This window comes from Euprymna scolopes, chromosome 38 (assembly GCF_053919585.1).
Source record: "Euprymna scolopes isolate OS-2025 chromosome 38, ASM5391958v1, whole genome shotgun sequence".
Classification (NCBI taxonomy): domain Eukaryota; kingdom Metazoa; phylum Mollusca; class Cephalopoda; order Sepiida; family Sepiolidae; genus Euprymna; species Euprymna scolopes.
Window position 1 is genome coordinate 28,018,534 of NC_136519.1, and position 22,286 is coordinate 28,040,819.

The 22,286-nt window shown below is 35.1% G+C and overlaps 1 protein-coding gene across 1 annotated transcript in view; it reads left to right on the top strand.

Annotated features, from left to right (window-relative positions):
• Window positions 1–22,286, top strand: part of LOC145263034 (uncharacterized) — a 64,826-nt gene that overhangs the window by 33,628 nt on the left and 8,912 nt on the right. Inside the window, exons 4-6 of the mRNA XM_080119866.1 lie at window positions 6,770–6,919; window positions 14,091–14,234; window positions 20,346–20,819. Coding sequence (XP_079975992.1) covers window positions 6,770–6,919; window positions 14,091–14,234; window positions 20,346–20,819 — 768 coding nt within the window. The remainder of the gene's footprint in view (window positions 1–6,769; window positions 6,920–14,090; window positions 14,235–20,345; window positions 20,820–22,286) is intronic.

Sequence of the window (22,286 nt, forward strand, 5' to 3'; positions counted from 1 at the left end):
AATCTCTACTTATATACAAAAGGCACTTTATCTTTGTGCGTGAATTCGTTCCTTCTGGACTCCGAAACGGCTCGGCTGATTTCCTTTTTAAAATTTCACACGAATGCACTTTGTGTCCGGGAGTGTTCTTAGATAGGTTTTGCATCGGAATGGCTCCGATAAGTATCAAAAATCGATAACCAAAAAAATCCGATCAAAGGAGGAACAGTCCGATTTTGACCAACGTTAACACTTTTTTACAACCAAACATTACAAGTGCAGTTGAGAATTTTTATCACCGCACAAGTAGAAGGACCCAGCATATAAAATCAACAGTGTATTCCTTAATAAGACAGCGACGCATGTGAAATAGTGTTTATTTAATGCCAAAGTGTAAGGTGTGTCTGAAAGAGGATACCCCCCCCCCCCCAAAAAAAAAAAACCTAACCATTTTATCATTAATAAAATCGCAATCTTTTCTAAAATCTTTTGATATAAGTAAACTTTAGAATATTCTTTTCTACCGGATTTTGGTTGCGCTCGCGCGTGTGTATGTATGTGAGTGATATCTCGTATCACGTGGGTATTTTACAGTAATTTTAAAGAAAGACAACTATAGATAAATATTTCATGATTTTAAAAGACGTGGAATCGGTAATTGTATCAGAATCACAAAAAATTTTAGAACCGTCCCAATATAACTAATATATATATATATATATATATATATATATATATATATATGTTATGAAAATATATATGGCAGTTAAGCTACACAGAATATTCCGTGTTTTGTTTTCGTGAGAATTTGTCAGGCTTATGCATGGGTATAAGCCTGACAAATTCTCATGTGAATGAAACGCGGAATATTCTGTATAGCTTAATTGCCATATATATTTTCATATCTTAGTACGTAGCTCTACCTATGTATTGAGCACTGTTGAAATAAATACTGAAAAATTTACGCATAAAATTATATCTTCGTATATTAATTTATGTGATTAAATAAAGTAGTCATATATATATATATATATATATATATATATATATATATATAATTATTTTTTTTTACTATAATGATTAAATACCTACAGACACTAGTGTTTCATCCTTTCGGGAATCTTCAGTGGAGGGTGTCACGGTTAACATCAGTCGAACGATTCGAACTCTGCAACATGAGACATCTCTTGCTCGATTAGCAAAGACTGTTGGAAATGCACACACACACACACACACACACACACACATATGTGTGTGTGTGTGTACATTTCCAACTGTCCTTCCTGGTAAACATGTTCCCAGGACTTGTTGCTGCATTCGACATTCAACTTCCAAATTTCACTGTGCATATATTAATGAAAACAATTGCTATCCATGCAATATAAGTACCGTATTATCGTCAGAATTTTCTGGGCATTTTACGTAAAAAAGCTAAAAGGTGCCGAAATCCTGAGCTGATGAAATCTCAGCAGCCAACGTCATTTAAGAAAACACATTGTCAACTAAGCTCCAACCTCTGTCTCATCGCTGCAATGTTGCATCTCTGTGCTTGTTTTACAAGTATTTTAATGGAATATGTTCTGATGAACTCGTTACACTAGTGCCCCATCCACATACAATACCCCAACTAATATGCTTAGCAATAAAATCTCACCCCTTCACTGTTGAGGTCCCTAAATGCCGGAAAGCTTTCTATTATGATAGTTTCTTCCTTCGAACAACTAGACTTTGGAATTCCCTTCCTACTACCTGCTTCCCTGACTGTATTGATATGCAGAAGTTTAAATGTAATGTAAGCCAATATCTTGTTAATTTTTTATAGGCATGGTTCCAAATAGTAGCCCCTAATGTCCAAGTGGCGATGTGCCTTGTTAGGGGTGAACGTGAGTTAAAAAAAAAAAGTTTTCATTGCTATCAATGGTTTATTATTAAAAAATATATAATTTTCTTAATTTAAATAAAAATATCATTTAAGAAATCATAAAAAAACATAAATAAAAAATTTTTGTTTGCTATCAATTTGTTTCTTATTCAAAAAAATAAATATTTATTCATGAAACTTACCTTACAATGAATGTTTTTTATCTGAATTTTGATTTGATTGAAGTTTTGTAAAAATTGTCTAATTATTCACATTTTTTTTTTTGCAACAAGAATATTGTATTATTTGGATACATCGGACTATTGTTCTAATCTTGAGTGTTATTTTCACAACGTTTCGGTCGATGTAACCTCCGACCTTCTTCAGGTGTATCTTGTTGAACTCGGGAATGTTTCTGTTGAACTCGGGAATTTGGACGGAATTTTAAGTGAAACCCTTTTATTTACTTCATCGAGGTAGCATGCTCTTGTTCCGTCAGCCATGGCTGGATAGAGGTCCTAAGTAATTAGCAATTGTATTTTTCAGTCATCCACACTGAGGATTGAACCTTCAACCTTCAGGAGAATATCACTTTTTATAATTGATTTTTCCAAGTACTCTAACCACTGTGCTTTGCTGAAAGTGATATTCTCCTGAAGGTTGAATCTTCAATCCTCAGCGTGGGCGACCTCTATTATAACCATCATCATTACCATCATCATCATCATCATCAATTGCAACTTTTTCTCGTATATATAATGTAAACATTGAATTTGCTAATTGTGACAGTTTTTGTTGACGTATGTTACCTACCAAAAGCAGAAGGTCATCCCTAGGAGGGTCGTCTCATGACAACAAAATATATATTACATTGCTCCCTGTATTGAGCCTCAATATTACAACTGTGAAAAGAAAGCGGAACTTAAAAATCGTAGCAGTAAGTCTCTGAATTGTCTGAGAATTGTGAATATGCTGGGAAAGCTTGCACTGGATAATCTATGTTTAGGTTTAGGCACAGATAAAGAGTGGGGGAAAATTATTGATAGTGGTTTCAGCTAGAAGAGTGTTTTCCATGACAGTTTGGCAAGGAGGGGGGAGGGGCATAAATTGGAGCTCAGACGAGCACTTGCCATGAAAATAACGATCGAAGAAAGACAGGCTTCTAACATCTTTTCTGTGGTTGAACAGCTTGCTGTCTGATCTGGTATTTAAATAGATTCCCTCGATTGCCCTGCCAAAGGCGTACTACAGGAGAACGAAAGAGAAGATTCCGAAGAGTGTTGGGACAAGAAACCAACTTGCATGATTCTGTTGCTGATATTGAAGGAGTTGGAACTGGACTATCACCTTTATGTTAGTCTGGAAGAACTCTGTTGTACTTTCACTATAAAATGAAACGCTCATCTAAAACTCTAACTTGCATAGTATTTGAACCCCCTTTAAAAACTTTAATTTCACTGAATAAAGAAGCCATGGAATCGCCATTGAGTTTAAATATTATTGTATAAATAATATTTATAAAAAGATTTGTATTATTTGGACACTGTTCTCAACTTGAGTGTTATTTTCACAACATTTCGGTCCATGTAACCTCCGACCTTCTTCAAGTGTATCTTTTGAGATAATGATTGACATATTTGAATTTTTGAGATGAGGATTTATTTGAATTATTTAGATTCTTCAGACTACTGTTCTCGTCTTGAATGTTATTTTCACAACGTTTCAGTCAGTCAACCTTCTTGAACTCGGGAATCTTTCTGCCGAACTCGAGGATCTGTGAGGACCTATTGCATAATGGATAAAGTACCTAGTAAAATTCAGTTGTAAAGTTCCACTTCTCCGGAGGTTGGAGGTTCAATCCTCAATGCGGGCGACACTAAAATATAATTACGAATTACTTTGGATTTCTACCCACTGATGACTGATCTAACAAGAGCTTGCTATCCGCATGGATTAAATAAAAGGTTTCATTCAAGATTCTGTGCAAATTCCCGAGTTTTACAAGGTATACCTGAAGAAGGCCGGACGTCACATCGACCGAAATGTGAAAATGACACTCCAGATGAGAACCGTAGTCTGAAGAATCCAAATAATGAATAATCAATCTTCATCTCAAAAATTCAGAAACATAAAAAAAAGGAATTAACACAATTCACCAATATTGATTTTTGTATCAGTTATTTCCAGAGATCAATAGTTATTGAGAGAAAAACCTTCAAAGATTAACCCTAAATGATGGTTATTAATGGAGAAAAAAAGATCCGAAATTTTCTTCAAGGATTTTAATTTTTTTTTTTTTTTTTTTTTTTTTTTTTGCTGCTAATTCCTTTTATGCTAAATCCGAAAAAGGAAGAAGAATTTCGGAGGAATTTGAATTTTAACCAATTCCACACGTTGGATCTTTATTGGCACGAATCTTTGCGAAAGATTGGTCTGGCATGAGGTGGGGGGGGGGAGAACTAAGAATGAAAGAATATAAGAATGAAAAAAAAAAGGAACGGAAGAATAAAGAATGAAAATATAAGCCAGAGGAAATGATAAATACAGTCGGAAAATTAAATGACTCTTCTTTGAAAATAGTGACTAAGAAAATTTATTGATTTCTAAAACAAGCAAATTGTTCATAGCATAAAGAGAATGGGGGGGGATAAAGAGAGGGTGAGAGAAGGAAGGGGGGAAGAAGGGAGAGAAAAGGAGAAGAGAGAGAGGGGAAAAACGGAGAGACAGAGAGGAGAAGAGGGGAAAGAGAGAAAGGGCAGGAGGGAGAATGAAAGCGGAGGGGTAAAGGAGGTAAAGAGTGGAGCGGAAGAAAGGAAGAGGAAGAGTGGGAGAGAAAGAAAGGAGGAGAAAAGGAAAGAGAGAGAGAGAGAGATAAAGATAGCTATGCTAACTAAAGGGTACTGGGTTCAAATGTGTGTGTTTGTATGCATGTGTGCCGGGTTAGTGCATCTACTTTCGACTCCCTGACCTGGATCGAGGAGATCCGAAACTTACTGAAAGGTACTCGGAAATGATTGTTGAAACCTTCTTATCTTACTTTGGGGGGAGGGGAGAAGGAGAGTTATATAGGGTCTATTTTAACAGTAACAACATGCATATTAATCTTGCCTATAGTTTAAATTCCATCAAATTTTCCAATTCGTTTTGTTATATATATATTGGCGAACATCTTTGTATTTGCTAACTCGTATAAACCAGCACGTTCCATCTAAAATAAGACAGACGAGGGTAGGATCTGGTAGTCTTCATCCTTCCGTAGCCTTGGACTCTGCATTTGGTTGACAATCCATGCTGTGCTGAAAAATATAAAACGGAGTGGTTCGAGGTGCTACACAGAGCAGACTCCAAAAACCATTTAAAGATTTTGGAGTCTGTCTCTATTGCGGTTCGAAAACCTTTATGCCGGCAAAAGGAGACAGCTAAAAACATTATTTCTCTTTGGGGAACTTTGACCCGAAATGATTAAACACTAGTGTCTGTAGGTATTTAATTATTATAGTAAAAAAAAAAATAATAATTATATATATATATATATATATATATATATATATAATTATTTACTATAATAATTAAATACCTACAGACACTAGTATGCATGGTGTCACGATTAACACCAGTCGATAGATTCGAACCCAACGAGAGAAGCCATCTCTTGCTCCATTAGCAAGGACCTAATCCATTCGGCTACCGTTAATCGCATGAAATCACGATGAAATTGAAACATTTATTTTTTTAAATGTTTTTTACGTCTGTGTGAGTGATCTAATCCTAACACGATGATCTGTGCATAAGAGCTAAATTGACCAACTTAATTAAATAGATTATTGTTGCAATATTTTTGGTATAATAAGAATGTAAGATTAAAGAAAATTGGAAGATTCTATTTATAGACACTGGAGAGAGGAACTGACCAATCAAATGGAGCCACACTTTGCTAGCAACCAATCAGAAACCGGAATCACTCAAAAAAAACATATTTTAGAAGTCCCACGCATAATTGTTTGTTTCCACATGAGAAGGAATCTTGTTTTTAGTCTGCAAAACTTGTACAGTTCAAGACTTATACGGATTAGCTATCCACCGAAAACTATTTTTCATCTAAGGATTTATACAGATTAGCCACTCAGCGGAAATTATTTTTCATCTCAGAACTTACACAGATAAGCTACCCATCGAAAGCTCACAGAAAATTATTTTTCATCTCGGATTTATAGAGATTAGCTACCCCATCGGAAACTTTTCTAAAATTAAACATGGCTTTCAATTCAAAAAGTATTTAACGCAAAAACTGATTACAAATTTAACCGTATCCAACAATCAGTTTGGTATAAAATACATTCAACGGGCTATAAATTTTGCCCGCTTTTTATCAAACAAAAATACCTAGTATGACATAATTTTGGTTACAGACGGACATTTTAAAATTAAATATGAAACCTTTTTATGTTACGTTTCTGAATTTTGGAGATAAGGATTAGTTATATGTATTATTATTCATCGGACTACTGTTCTCATCTTGAGTGTGATCTTCACAACGTTTCAGTCGATATAACCTCCGACCTTCTTCAGGTGTATCTTGTCGAACTCGGGAATGTTTCTGTCGAACTCGGAAATTTGGACGGAATTTTGAGTGAAACCCTTTATTTACTTCACGGGGGTAGCATACTCTTGTTCCGTCAGCCATAACTGGATAGAGGTCCTAAGTAATTCGCAAATGTATATTTCGGTCGCCCACATTGAGGATTGAACCTTCAACCTTCAGGAGAATATCACTTTTACAATTGATTTTTGCTCAGTACACTAACCACTGCGCCACGAGTCCTTGCGGACTTTTTTATGTTTTTTTTTTTTTTTTTTTTTTGTTTTTTTTAAATAATTTTCATGCATGTCTGCTGCATGTCTTCATTTATTTCATTTTGTTTTTTCCAGCGGAATTTCACAAAAAAATTGCTTGTGAAAATGAAAATCTGAGTCTGAAATGTCGGCGTTCCAATCGCATTGTTGTCTACTCGGCCATGTTGAGACATTTCCCATGGAATAAAACAGCTTGTCCCAAGACAAAACCAGAACCACTTTTCAGTAAGTTTGTAGTTTTCTATTTTACAGAATCTTTATGAATGCTGCAGTGCACACACACACACACACATATATATATATATACATATACACACATATATATATATGAATAAATTGCGACTTATTTTAAAATATTATAGTTATGATTATATTTGAAAATATAGCAATATATATATATATGTGTGTGTGTGTGTGTGTGTGTTTTTCTGTGTACAACTCTCCTACAGCCCACACCATTGGACCGATCGTGAACAAACCTGGCATAATGATGGTCCCCCACCTAACGATGGTGCACAATGAATGCTGCAGTGCACACACACACACACACACACACATATTTACATACATATACACACACACACACACATATATATATATATATAAATAAATTGCGACTTATTTTAAAATATTATAGTTATATATATCTTCTTTAATATAAAGCTGAACGTCTGTGTGTCTGGTCACGAATAGGCTCCTATATGGTTGACTATTATAGAAAGCTGATCACACATAATCATAGAAGATGTATCGAGACACAGGAATAGGTATGTTTGATCTGGCATGATGATGATTCATTAAAATTGTGGGGTCTGCGTACGTGCTTCGTCCACAAAGTATGGAAATAAAAAAATTAAAAATTAAAAAAAAAATGTTTACAAGTGTTTTTGATATAGATGTACACAATAATATTTTGATCAGTATGTTTTAACTTAAATAGGGATGATATAATAAAATTGTGGGGTCTGCGTTCACACCTGGCCTCCATAGAATGGAAATAGGCACAAACTTTAATAAAGACTTTTCATATCTATCTGCGTAAGTATGCTTTGATAATTATGTTTCAGTTTGAAGAAATATGGTATAATAAAATTATGGGGTGTTCGTTCGCGCTTGACCTCCATAGAATGGAAATATGTCACAAAGTTTAACAAGGTTTTTTAATATAGATCCATAAAATATTGTGATAAGTGTTTCAGTGTGAACAGGTATGGTATAATAAATTATGGGGTTTATCTATTTTATTTTTACTTTCATCATATTTTGCTCTGGCTTTGATACCCCCAAATTCGAAGCTATCTCTTTACAACCCTTCCTTTTCATAACGTATCATACTTTCATAAATCAGAGTCCATTTTCTGTAGGCTGTTTCTGAACCCAGTCAACGACGAGTATTTTTGCTAGTATATATATATATATATAAAATATATTTGTAGTCATCGACATACAGTCCTGTTTCGTTGTATCACAACTCATCAGTGCCGCTAGACTAGCACCTCTCCCAAGCCAGGGATCGAACCTAGAACCGTCGTGTTGACAGTCAGCAGCTCTACCCCTCGCAAGTAATCTGTCCAAATGCCTATTTAAATAAACATCCGTCCATCACTTGTAAAGTGCTCAAACGCTTGTTTGTAAACAAACCGCAAGCTTTGCATTTTTCAGCCAAATTATATATATATATATATATGAATCAATTGCAACTTATTTTAAAATATTATAATTATGATTATATTTTAAAATATATATATATATATATATATATATATAGATAAAATAGTAGCGGTCATATGTGTGTCTGTATACAACTCTCCTACACCCCACACCATTGGACCGATCGTGACCAAACCTAGCATAATGATGGTCCCCACCTAACGATGGTGCACAATATTTTTCAAGGTTAGGGACAAAGGTCAAGGTCATAGCATATATATATATATATATATATATATATATATATATATACACACATACACTCCTACAGCCCAAGCCACTGAACCGATCAACCAAACCTAACATAATGATGGTCTCCAGCCTAGGGATGGTGCACACTATTTTTCAAGGTCAATGTCACACGTTAAGGTTGGGACTTTGCTGTACGCTCGAGTAACTGTGAAGCGTATAGCAAAGCGAGAGTATATTTCCTAATATATATGCATATAAATTGCTATTTATTTTAAAATATTATAGTTATATAATTTCACTTATATATATTTTCTATATCTACATCTCATTATGGTCCTAGTTATATTATTATTTGGACTCGCTAGGAGTTTTCACACATGCCATAATCAAAGATTTCTTTCTATCAATAATCTGTGTTCCCTGGAGTCTGGGTGACAAGTCTCCCCAGACTTCCAGTACTCGCCACCTCTTTCAATAACTTTTGCAAATGAATTTGCATTATTGCAACAACCATTTGCCATTAATTTATCGATGGCAATGACCATTGGCTTTCACTGGAATTTGGTTGACAACAAGCCTCTCCAAAGTTCCAATCCTCTTCACACTCATCCAGTGGAGGTCTGGTTAGTGCTTTTTGTCCTCAGTCTTTCCATCCTCCTTGACCCTTCACGACTGTTTAGCATCGCGCCTGTCTATGCTGACACTATAGTTTTATTTATTTTTTTTAAGTTGTAGTTAATTTACAATTTTGTACTTGCTGTTTTCTTTGTTTCACATTCTGCCATTTTTTGTTTTGCTTCTATTGCAGTTTATATAGCATCTGTAGCTTGTGTTTGTTTCCACATTCCAGTTTGTTATGTAAGATTTCAGCATTACCGTTTGTTGTATAGCCTCAGTCTTCCCCTTAATTCCAATTTCTCCTAGTCTTTCATCCATGTTTTTTGGGACTATTCCTAGTACTCCTACAATCATTGGTATCATATTGATCTTCAGGTTCCATAATACTTTCACTTCTCTGGCAAGTTTCACATAATTGTTTCGTTTTTCTGTCTCTTTGATCTTCACCCTGTGGTTTGCTGGGACGGCAAAATCTTTAATTTCCCAGTTTCTTTCTTACACGACTATCAATACTGACACTACAATTTCTTTTTTTGAGAGGAGGTGGAGGTAGTTTATTTACAATTTTGCGATTCCAGTTCCAATGTGATTCCGCCATTTTTTTTTTTTTTTTTTTGCTTCAATTACAGTTCACATATGGTTGCTTAACATTTGCGGCTTCAAGTGTTTTCTTTTAGATTTCAGCTTAGGGTTGTGCTTGTACCGTTTGAAGTGTAGTCGTTGGCAGAGCTCCCAGCGTAATGGCTTCGTTATGCAGTCGTGCCTACTCTTATATTCTTTTTTCAAACTAGTTTGCTGCATTCACTTATGTGGTTTACAGGTTCTTCTCTTTGTTCACAGAGTCTACATTTACTGTGTCCTGTGTTTTATCGATTTTACCTTTAATGTGGTTAGTTCTAATCACGTCATGTGCAGCTGTCAGTAGAAATTCTATTTCTCTGTTAATGTGTCCTTTTCTTAACCATGTCCAGGTGTTTTTGTGACTTTTTTTTTCTTCTCTTTTTGATTCTGGTTTCATCACTTCTGTAATTTTTTTTTTTTTTTTTTTTACATGCGGGTCACCACTTATCAAGGATCAGCGGCCACTCGAGGATAAAGGTTAATGGGTATACATTAGTCATTGTGATTTTAGCGTAGTAAACATTAGTGGGAATTTTGTAAATTGGATTACTTAGGGGGACGGTTCAGTAAGAACTTGTTTACGTTGGACTTGAAGACAATCAGATTGTAGTTAGCTGGAAAGCAGGCAAACGGAATAGAGTTCCACAGGCGAGCAGTTCTAAGAAAGAAGCCCTGTTCATGGAATCTACGTTTGGGTGTAGGCACGGATAAAGAGTGTGGGAAATTGTTGATAGATGAGTGTTTTTCATGAAAGTCTGGCGAGGGGGGGTACCATAGATGTTCAGATGAGCACCTGCCATGAAAATAACGATAAAGCAGGGACAGGCTCGCAACGTCTCTTCTGTGGGAAAGAGGTTGCAGGGAAGAGAAAATGGCATCCCCCACTAGGCTACAAAGTCTATTTTGAACTCTATCAAAACAGGATAAGCTGCTTCTAGCAGCTCCTGCCTAGATGTGGCAACAGTACTCCATCGTTGGCCAAACCTGGCTTTTATACAGGTAGAGAATTGCATCAGCAGTGAGATATCTACTGGAGCAGTAGAAGAATCCCAACATTTTTCCAGCGACTTTGGCAATGGATTTGATATACATGTTCCATTTCAGATCGGGAGTAAGGTCAAGTCCAGAAGCTTGTCAAAACATGAGGCCTCCCCAAGACGGGAGCCATTCATTTTGATTGATGGCAGCTGGGCAACAGAGCATTAACTTAGAGAAAAATAGTAATAACCTAAATTAAGCGAACATAGGTAATTGGTTGCTAGGATAAATGAATAATCGATTGAAACATTTAAAAATAGAGATACAAAAATAGGTAAATATAAAAAATCCTAAACAAACAGAACGAAAAACCTCAAAAGGAAGAAATGTAGATTAATTTTTTATTGCATAGTTTTCCTTAAAAAGGAAATATTGTTCATTTAAAAAGTGTTTTTCTCAACGTCTGAAGAAAGGCCGCACTTGTGAATATTTTCAAATGATATAAGGTTTGAAATTGTCCAATGGTCGTGAAACAATTGTATTTTATGTGAAAATAATATATGAATGCTCGATTAAAAAAACTGGTAATTAAGTTACCTTATACTGACCTAAAATTGATTGGTATATAAACTATTACCGAATTCTCAATTATATAAACATAATAAAATTCGAATATTATAAATAAGATATATATATATATATTAGCAGTTCAGCCCAGCTTTGCTCGGGCCCTATGTACTGTTCATAACTTTATGTGCACATATATATATATATATATATATATATATATATATATATATATAATATATATATATAGAGAGAGAGAGAGAGATATTAAAAAGTTTGACTTTTATCGAGATAACCTACATCTAACATTTCGAGTGTTTAGACCAAAATTTGTCAGAGGAGTTTGGTAGAGTCTGCAAAGGTCAACTCTTCCAATTTTGACCTCTTGGCAGCCAAATTTTCGCCTAAAAACTGATTAAAAAGCTTGCTGCATGTCTGAATACCCTTTCTGTAAAATTTCAAATGTTTAGACCCAAAATTGGCTGAGATGTTAAATTTTTTTTTTAACTTTGACCCCAATTTTGACACCTTAACATTTATTGTTTTGGGCTCAAATAAAGTTAGTTTGATCCATATCCAGGGAACCCACATCTAAAATTTCAAATGTTTAGACCCAAAATTGGCGGAGGAGGAGGAGTTTAGTAGAGTTTTCAAATGCCGGGCTGAACTGCTAGTGTGTATATATATATATATATATATATATATATATATATATATATATATATAAAATATGTGTGTCTGTGTATTTTGAAAGAAAATATGCAACGTTAAAGCGAGAAATAACGGGATTCTTCCGTGGATGAACTGAATTACGAACTTCTTCAAATTACCATGTACTAGTGATGAAGCGATTTCGATATAATTCCCGATTCTAATACAATTTCTGGCGACTTTAAAATCTCTAAATATTTAGCTATAGATTGAAGGGTGGAGAATACAGTAAAAACACGTCGATTTTCCTGAACGTAAAACTACACTTGTGGGCGGATGGGATCTGTACATTTTAGTTTTACTAATAGTTTAAAAATCAATAAATATTTTTTTTTTATTACTAGCGATTGAAAATTAAGTTTTAAATAAAAACAAAAAAAAAATCAATTAAAAGAATCGTTTTTGGCATCGAAAAAGAGTCTAAAATTTGTCCAATTCTGATAACGATTCTGAAACTTCTGATTAATCGTCCCAACACTACTATATTCTCATTTGCGTACATGCAAACTTGTACATCACACGGGGAACTTGTCTTGTTGCAACACAATAAAGGACTTTTCTCTCTCTCGTTACCAAAAGCCAAATGGAACTTCCCAGATCATCCCATCTGTAGAACAAGGCACCAGGAGTCTGTTTCCTAAATGACTATAGCATGGTCGTCAAGTCTAATATGAACAAATACTTGTTGAGCTGTCTTCCTGGATAATCAGTTTCCTTTTAAGTAACCTTAATCCCATTCGACCTATTTTTTTGTTTGATCCATTCGTGAAGGCAAGTAGAAGCATTATTTATTTCTCTTCTACGGCTGGAAGATGTGACACAAGGATTAGAAGAAAGTGGGATGGAAGAGATAGCATCCTGAATGAAGTGCGTTCTGTCCTGCAAAAAAACAGTGCCTGGGTATCCCCATCAGCGTTCTCTGGTAGGAGTGATTCAGGTTGTAACGTTGTAAGGGACCCAACATGTTGTAGCAGAGTATGTCGCAAGGAACATAGGCCAAGTAATAACTCGACTCTTTTTTTTTCTTTTTTTTTTTTTTTTTTTGTAATGACATCTATTTCTTCATTCTCCTGCCATGCATAACTTCTTTTTACGGCTGTGACGTCACCTACGTCTCTAACATGATCATCCTCTTTCACATGATTATCCTCTATTTTATTTTTTTTCTCTTTTTCCGCTATTTCACGCATGGCTCGGTATTTGTATATAGTCGCCATACACACACTCTGTTACATAAAGTCACTTTATGCATGTCCATGCTCTGTTACAAGGCGATTAGAAATAAACTCTTTTTCGCAGAGAGATGATAAAGCCTGGGAGGATGGATCTCCTAGAACTGCACAGGGCTAGCTACATACCACAGTCAACAGGGAATGAGGCCATTTTCGAAATGACCTGAACTCTATTGATTTTGTGGTCAAGGGAAAATATCCCCTAGTTTGAGCTGGAGGCGAATGCAGGCGATTATAGTTCAACTGAATACAGGTGATTGCGCGATGCCTCTGTTCAGTCTCGAAAGACAAAGGATACCCCCTGTAGGAGCAGCTGTGCATATAATTATGAGACAAGGGTTGCGCAATCTCCAACCACACCTCTCCTGAATCGGCACTGCTTTAGTCCAGTGGCAAGGAGAAGTCCAGGACAACTTGAAAGAATGCTGAGATAAGCGGAGAGCACATACAGTACCTGGAAGTCCCAAATGGTCACCCATTTAGTACTAACCAGGCTCAACATTGCTTAACTTTGGTGATCCAGCAGGAACTGGTGTGTCAACGTGATTATGCTGTATACAGGCGATTGTAGCTTAACTCCTTATCCTTGAGTGGTTCCATGCCTTGATAACTGGTGCAATATTAGTAAACAAAAACAGAAAAACATACCAAATATTTTTCAGTTCCGTAATGCGTAAAAAATGCTTTATTTGGATCCGTTCATTTTAAATTTTATATCTTTGATAACTTTTTTTCTTAATTTTTAAGGCATTATTTGGTTCTTTCAGATTGCCAAACTCCCCAAGTTGCTGAACAGGCGATCAAAGATTGTCAGGGACGTAAACACTGCGTTGCTAAAGTTGCGAGTAGTTTGTTTGGTGAACATTGCCCGCATAATTCCCAAAAGTACCTGGAAGTCGTCTATACGTGTGGTAAGTCCTAACCACTTTCATTTTTTTAGCAAAACTACACGACGTTGCCCGGGAGAGTAATAATTTCTTTTATCAATAACAATGGATTTCCTACTGCTATCACACACACAAAATAAATCATAATATACAAGGAGCATCCCAAAAGTAATGCCTCCTATTTTTCATTCCACCTGAATAGATCAAAGGGGTATTTCAAATTGTGTTATCAAGACTGAACTTGTGCATTCATAACCTGAAAGTTTCATCCCTCTGTTGCAGATATTGATGGTGTGAGACTTTAAGAAAGCAACCTACGTCATGGACGTTTGTCAGAAACAGATGTCTCATTGGATTCCTAGCAAAAGGTGCATCAAGAATGGTGGTGACTATGTAGAAAAACATTCTGGAGAACAAAAGGTCACTCGTTTTAATGATACTACTTCCTTCTTCATACCTCTTCAAATTTTTAGTTACAAAAAATAGGAGGCTTTACTTTTGGAACGAATATAATATGACAAAGTGTGCACTGGGCGACCACACATAGTCCTGATTCATCGCTGGCAGAAGGTTGGTTGTTTTTGTTTTACGGCATATCAATCCTTTTCAGGTTATTTAATGCCGAATCCAAAGATTTTGAAGAAAAATTTTTTTAATAGAATATATTTGTTTTCACGTTGGTTTCTATTTAACCCATAGTTGGGACCCTAACAGGTACTACCACTCCGGGTCAGAGTGGACCTGGGAGCAATGGTAATTAAAGGGTGGCTCCACACTCCCCAAAGCCCACAAGCTGGGGCTTCACCACTGGATATAGTTTAAGGTCATATCCAGGACCACCATTGAGGGACTTTTACCCTCTGCAGGGGGGAAGTCAGTGTATTCTAATGCCCCACCGACAGGCCCACTGGCAGAAGGTGCATTGAGAATGGTGGTGACTATGTAGAAAAAAAATGAATTCTGGAGAACAAAAGGTTGCTTGTTTTAATGATGCCACTCGTGTCTTCATACCTCTTCAACTTTTTGAGTAAAAAAAAAAAAAATAGGAGGCTATACTTTTGGAATGACCTTTGTATGACATAACACACTCCAGACACTCATGCCCAGTCATCATTCATCGCTGAGAGAGGTTCATTGAGAATGCTGGTGACTATGTAGGAAAATAACTTCCAGAGCTTGCTTTTGTCTTTATACCTCTTTAACTTTTTGAGTTTAAAAAAAAAAAAATGGGAGCCTTTACTTTTGGAATGACTCTCATATATCATTGTCGTCAGCTTCCATTTGTGTCCGGGTATCGGATTCTGTTGTTCTATCTCTCTTCTGCCGTGCTTATCCTACGTAAGATCAACACTGAACTTTCCTATCCAAATTTGCTTGATTGCCACAAGTTAGTGATGAGGTGCACTATCTGTTGCATCATTTGTTGCATCGCGATAGGATGATTCCAATATTTTACCCCCCCCCTTCCCCGATTCCAATACAATTACTGATTCTGATTGTAAAATCGTTAAAAAAAATAAACTTTCATTTTTAAGAAATGAGAGGTGATCTATCGAAGATTTTGCATCCACTTTTTAATGTAAAAAATAATTTTCCTTTTTATTTGACAAATTTTTTTACTGTTTTTCTCCTTCATGTGTTTTATTCAAGACTAACTTTGTCCAGTCGTAAAATACGCTTAAATATGATATTTTAATTTGTCCACATTTCATATATATATATATATATATATATATATATATATTATTATAGTCGTGACTTTAAAAGCAAAAAAATAAAAAATATTTGAGTGCCACCAGCTAGAGATCCTGGATATTACCTTAAATTATATCCGATGGTGAGGCCCCAGTTTGTGGGCTTTGGGGAGTATGGAGCCACCCTTTAATCGCCATTGCTCCCAGGTCCACTCTGACCTGGAGTGGCAGTACCTGCTAGGGTCCCAACTATGGGTTAAATAGAAACCGATTTGGAAAAAAAAAATATATTCTATTAAAAAATTGTTCAAAATAACTGCGTTCGTACCTGTTAGGGTCCCAACTATGGGTTAAATAGAAACTGACTTGAAAAAAAAAAATATATTCCATTAAAATATTTTTCTTCAAAATAACTGGATTCGGCATTAAATAACCTGAAAAGGGTTGATATGCCATAAAACAAAAACAACCAACCAGCCATCAGCTAGAATCGAAACCGAAAGCAAAACTGTAGTATTCAAAGCTGGTTACGTTACCACTGTATCAACATGACACGTATATGAATTAATTAAAAATAAACTAAGATGAATGTACAAAATGTATAACGATTTTTCCAATTTTGACTCCTTTTTGACCCCTTTAAAACTATTTTTACCGGCTGAAATCCCATAAAAGAATGGTTCATAAAAAATACAATCATTTGAGGCCTCTAGCGCCATTCTGCAACTTTTAGTAGTATGATATTTCGCGAAAATCCCCTTCATCAAATATGTATATGGTAACTGTTATAAACGGAAGCAGTTTCGCAGTAATTAAAGTGGAATTAATTTATTATTTTGTTTTAAAATCTATTCTTATTCTTTAAAACCTCATAATGTAGAGTCATTGCTAATATTCTGTATTTTATTTTTTTTTTTTTTAACAACTTTGTGTCTACTTATCCGAGAGCATCATTTGGTCTATAAACAATTTGATCATCGGTTGAGATATGGTGCACTTTTTCATCATGCTGAACATATAGACCATACGGCTTCCCTTATCCATAAAATTCCTTATTTGGCCAATAAACTCTGTTGTTCTGACTTCCTTACTCCTCCCACACCTCTCATCATCCCTCACAGACTCCCTGCCTTCCTTGAATCTCTTATACCACTCAAAAACTAATGTTCAATTCATGCAAGATGGCCCAAAAGTAGTCTGAAGCATTCCATACATTTCTGTGGCATTTTTTCCCCCCAAGTTTGAAAACAAAAACAAATAATTAAAACTAAATACCTGAGAGCATCATTTGGTCTATAAACAATTTGATCATCGGTTGAGATATGGTGCACTTTTTCATCATGCTGAACATATAGACCATACGGCTTCCCTTATCCATAAAATTCCTTATTTGGCCAATAAACTCTGTTGTTCTGACTTCCTTACTCCTCCCACACCTCTCATCATCCCTCACAGACTCCCTGCCTTCCTTGAATCTCTTATACCACTCAAAAACTAATGTTCAATTCATGCAAGATGGCCCAAAAGTAGTCTGAAGCATTCCATACATTTCTGTGGCATTTTTTCCCCCCAAGTTTGAAAACAAAAACAAATAATTAAAACTAAATACCTGAGAGCATCATTTGGTCTATAAACAATTTGATCATCGGTTGAGATATGGTGCACTTTTTCATCATGCTGAACATATAGACCATACGGCTTCCCTTATCCATAAAATTCCTTATTTGGCCAATAAACTCTGTTGTTCTGACTTCCTTACTCCTCCCACACCTCTCATCATCCCTCACAGACTCCCTGCCTTCCTTGAATCTCTTATACCACTCAAAAACTAATGTTCAATTCATGCAAGATGGCCCAAAAGTAGTCTGAAGCATTCCATACATTTCTGTGGCATTTTTTTCCCCCAAGTTTGAAAACAAAAACAAATAATTAAAACTAAATACCTGAGAGCATCATTTGGTCTATAAACAATTTGATCATCGGTTGAGATATGGTGCACTTTTTCATCATGCTGAACATATAGACCATACGGCTTCCCTTATCCATAAAATTCCTTATTTGGCCAATAAACTCTGTTGTTCTGACTTCCTTACTCCTCCCACACCTCTCATCATCCCTCACAGACTCCCTGCCTTCCTTGAATCTCTTATACCACTCAAAAACTAATGTTCAATTCATGCAAGATGGCCCAAAAGTAGTCTGAAGCATTCCATACATTTCTGTGGCATTTTTTCCCCCCAAGTTTGAAAACAAAAACAAATAATTAAAACTAAATACCTGAGAGCATCATTTGGTCTATAAACAATTTGATCATCGGTTGAGATATGGTGCACTTTTTCATCATGCTGAACATATAGACCATACGGCTTCCCTTATCCATAAAATTCCTTATTTGGCCAATAAACTCTGTTGTTCTGACTTCCTTACTCCTCCCACACCTCTCATCATCCCTCACAGACTCCCTGCCTTCCTTGAATCTCTTATACCACTCAAAAACTAATGTTCAATTCATGCAAGATGGCCCAAAAGTAGTCTGAAGCATTCCATACATTTCTGTGGCATTTTTTTCCCCCAAGTTTGAAAACAAAAACAAATAATTAAAACTAAATACCTGAGAGCATCATTTGGTCTATAAACAATTTGATCATCGGTTGAGATATGGTGCACTTTTTCATCATGCTGAACATATAGACCATACGGCTTCCCTTATCCATAAAATTCCTTATTTGGCCAATAAACTCTGTTGTTCTGACTTCCTTACTCCTCCCACACCTCTCATCATCCCTCACAGACTCCCTGCCTTCCTTGAATCTCTTATACCACTCAAAAACTAATGTTCAATTCATGCAAGATGGCCCAAAAGTAGTCTGAAGCATTCCATACATTTCTGTGGCATTTTTTTCCCCCAAGTTTGAAAACAAAAAGCAAATAATTAAAACTAAATACCTGAGAGCATCATTTGGTCTATAAACAATTTGATCATCGGTTGAGATATGCTGCACTTTTTCATCATGCTGAACATCCCTGTGTACCCCATTTCATGGAGACGCAATCGCAATTTGCTTTTATCATAGACCCTGTCTGTATTCAGCAGAACATGGATCAACTGAAAAAAGGGGAAACAAAATATAAACACAACAGAAGACAAACTTAACGTAATTTATAGAAGGTAATACAACGTGTCCAAAAAGTCACTGGTTTTGAAATTATTTTTGAGGATATTTTTCTGTAATTTTAACACAATCTGACTAAGACATTGGGAAATATTTTTTAAAAATTATTTTTGATGATATTTTTCTCTAATTTTAACACAATCTGACTAAGACATTGGAAAATATTTAAAAAAAAAAAAAACGCAAAATTCAGACAATTTTTCTTTATGAAAAATGTCTTTTAAATGTTGCCCCCAAAAAAAAAATTTCCATTGCTTCACATATTTGTGTGCTTTCCAAAACATTATGACAGATTACAGAATCTCTGGATTGCAATTTAACTCCCTTATTTCGTTCCTGATGTTTTCTTTCAATTCTTGTAGGGTTTGGGGTTTGTTAACATAGACTCTTTCTTTAAGATATCCCCGCAAAAAAAAAGTTGGGGGAAAGTCAAGTCTGGGGAACGATAAGCTCTTTGAGTCAAAGCAATTGAATCCTGATTTTGGTAAAACAATTTCACAATAATCATTAATGATAACATGACAAAGATTTTTAACCCTTCAGTGATTTTTTTGGACACCCTGTACAATGCAGAGTCATAATGGATCAACACAAACTGAAGCAAATTAAAACATTTAATGGTGGAATAAGATGTACACGATCACCTTTTTATTAATTTAATATACATGTAGTTTTTTTAATACTTTTCTAACATCGTATTGTGTTCTTTCTTGCATCTGTGTTGTCTGATGAAAGTTCCGTATAGTATGATATTTCAGGAAAAATTCCTTCTTCAAATGTGTTTGACTTTAGTTCAAATGTGTATATAGGAACTGTTGTAAATGGAATCAGTTTTGCTGTAATTGAAATGGAATTAATTTTTTATTTTTTAAACCAAATAGTGCAGAGTCAGTGTTAATATTCTATATTTTATTTTTTTTTATTGCATTTTATTTTTGTATTGTTTTTTTTATTTTTGTATTGTTTGTTTTATTTTTGTATTGTTTTTTATTTTTGTATTTATTTTTTGTGTCTTTATTTTTTGTGTTTATTTTTTGTGTTTTTTATTTTTTGTATTTTATTTTTTATTGTTTTTTTTATTTTTGTATTGTTTTTTTTGTATTTTTTTATTTTTGTATTGTTTTTTTTATTTTTGTATTGTTTTTTTATTTTTTCATGTGTTTGAACTTACAAATTTCTTTTTATTTGTTTAAACTCTGGTGTATTTAAAAAATTTGTGATGCTAAAAAAAAATTCTTTTAAGACAAAATTTTTTTAAATTTTGCTAGTGCCAAAGCGTATTCTTCGGAACAATGGTCAGGATCCCAAATCCAAAAAGGGGAAGCCTCATTCGAATCCAAAGAAATCCAAGGACAGAAAATCACAAAAAGCCAAGAAAGAGCCAAAAATTACGGGTCAGTCTTGGAAACCTGATGTTAGGGGTCAACAGGATCCAGCCATTATCCAACAGTTCCAGGGTAAAAACAAAGCAACAACAACAACAGAAGCATCAACAACAACGACCACAACAGCGACCACAACAACAACCACTACTACAACCACCACCCCAGCTCCCACCACCACTACCACAACTCCAGCTCCTACCACCACTACCACAACAACCCCAGCTCCCACCACCACTACTTCACCAAAAACTACTGTACCAGTAGTTATATACAGTCCGACTCCGAGTACGCCAGAGTTTAGAGCCGATATTGCACAGTTCAACCCGGCACTACCAAATATTCCAAAATCTCGCCCAGGTAACCATTTTTTTCATTTCATTTATTGATGTCATTTTCTGTTATGTTTCTGACAAAGTACAGAATCGACTTCGAAATCTAGTGGGAAATGTCCTTTTTTTCCCTATAGTCATTCTCTCATAGAGAAAGACTAACGTCTCTTCTATCATGGCAGGTGTTAGACTGAGCTCCAATCTATGGTTCCTCATTGTAAAGCATTTACAACCAAGACTCCTTTAGCTACAACCACTGTTAATAATTTCCCTTTCTTCTTCTGTGTATATAAAACCAAATGGAATTTCTATGAGCAACGTTTCTTGTATTATTCCAATTTTTAAAACTATTCTGTTTTGTTTTTTTGTTGTTTTTTGGGGTTTTTTTTTGTTCTTGTTTTTTTTTAGTATTATTCTCACAAGGTTTCAGTCGATGTAACCTCCGACCTTCTTCAGGTGTATCTTGTTAAACTCGATGGAATCTTTCAGTCAAACTCTTGAATCTGTACGCACTTTTGAATGAGACTCTTTATTTAAGGTAGCATTCTCTCGTTCCATCACTAATGACCAAATAAAAGTCTAAACCCTGCGTTAATCACCATTATTACAGAAAATTCTTTTTCCCCTCCATCTACCTAATATCAAATGTATTGTGGCAGTACGCTACATTAAGTCAACTAGTATAAATTTCAAGAACGGGTCATTTAACCCTGCGTTAATCACCTGGGTGTTCCATACATGGTTAGTCCCATTTTTATACACCCCAATACAAAAATATTTATAGTGTTTCTTAAAACCAACACAAAGTCAAGTATCTCGATTCCTTTGTGTTCTTTTAAACCAAAGGAAATGGTTGATTGTTGAATTGCGCCCCCGTTGTATCAAAGTACCTGCACCTTTGCCGATCGTAAAATACGCTTAAAAATGATATTTTAATTTGTCCAGATTGCATATGTATTATTTTAGTCGTGATTTCAAAAATTAAAAAAAAAAAAAGTATTTAGGTGCCATGAGCTAGAATCAAAACCGAAACCGTAGCATTCAAAGCTGGTGACGTTACCACTGTACCAACGTGACAGGCATATGAACCAATTAAAAATAAACTCAGATGAATGTACAAAATGTATAATGATTTTTTTTTCAATTTTGGCCCATTTTTGACCTCTTCAAAATAATTTTAACCAGCTAAAGACCCATAAAAGAATCGCCCGTAAAAAATCGAATCGTTTGAGGTTTCTAGCGCCACTCTGCGATTTTTAGTCTCTCGGAGGAGATAGTTTAAAAATATGGAGACCACTGGACCATCAACCACTGGACCATCATACACCACAACGTTATTCTAGAAAATTAAACATTTATAAAGACATGAACGTTACACAATAATGATCTACAGTGACCAAGCGACTTAACTTTGTGTGTGTGTGTGTTTTTATTTATATATATATATATATATATATATATATATATATATATGAAGAAAGATGGCTGTCGGAAC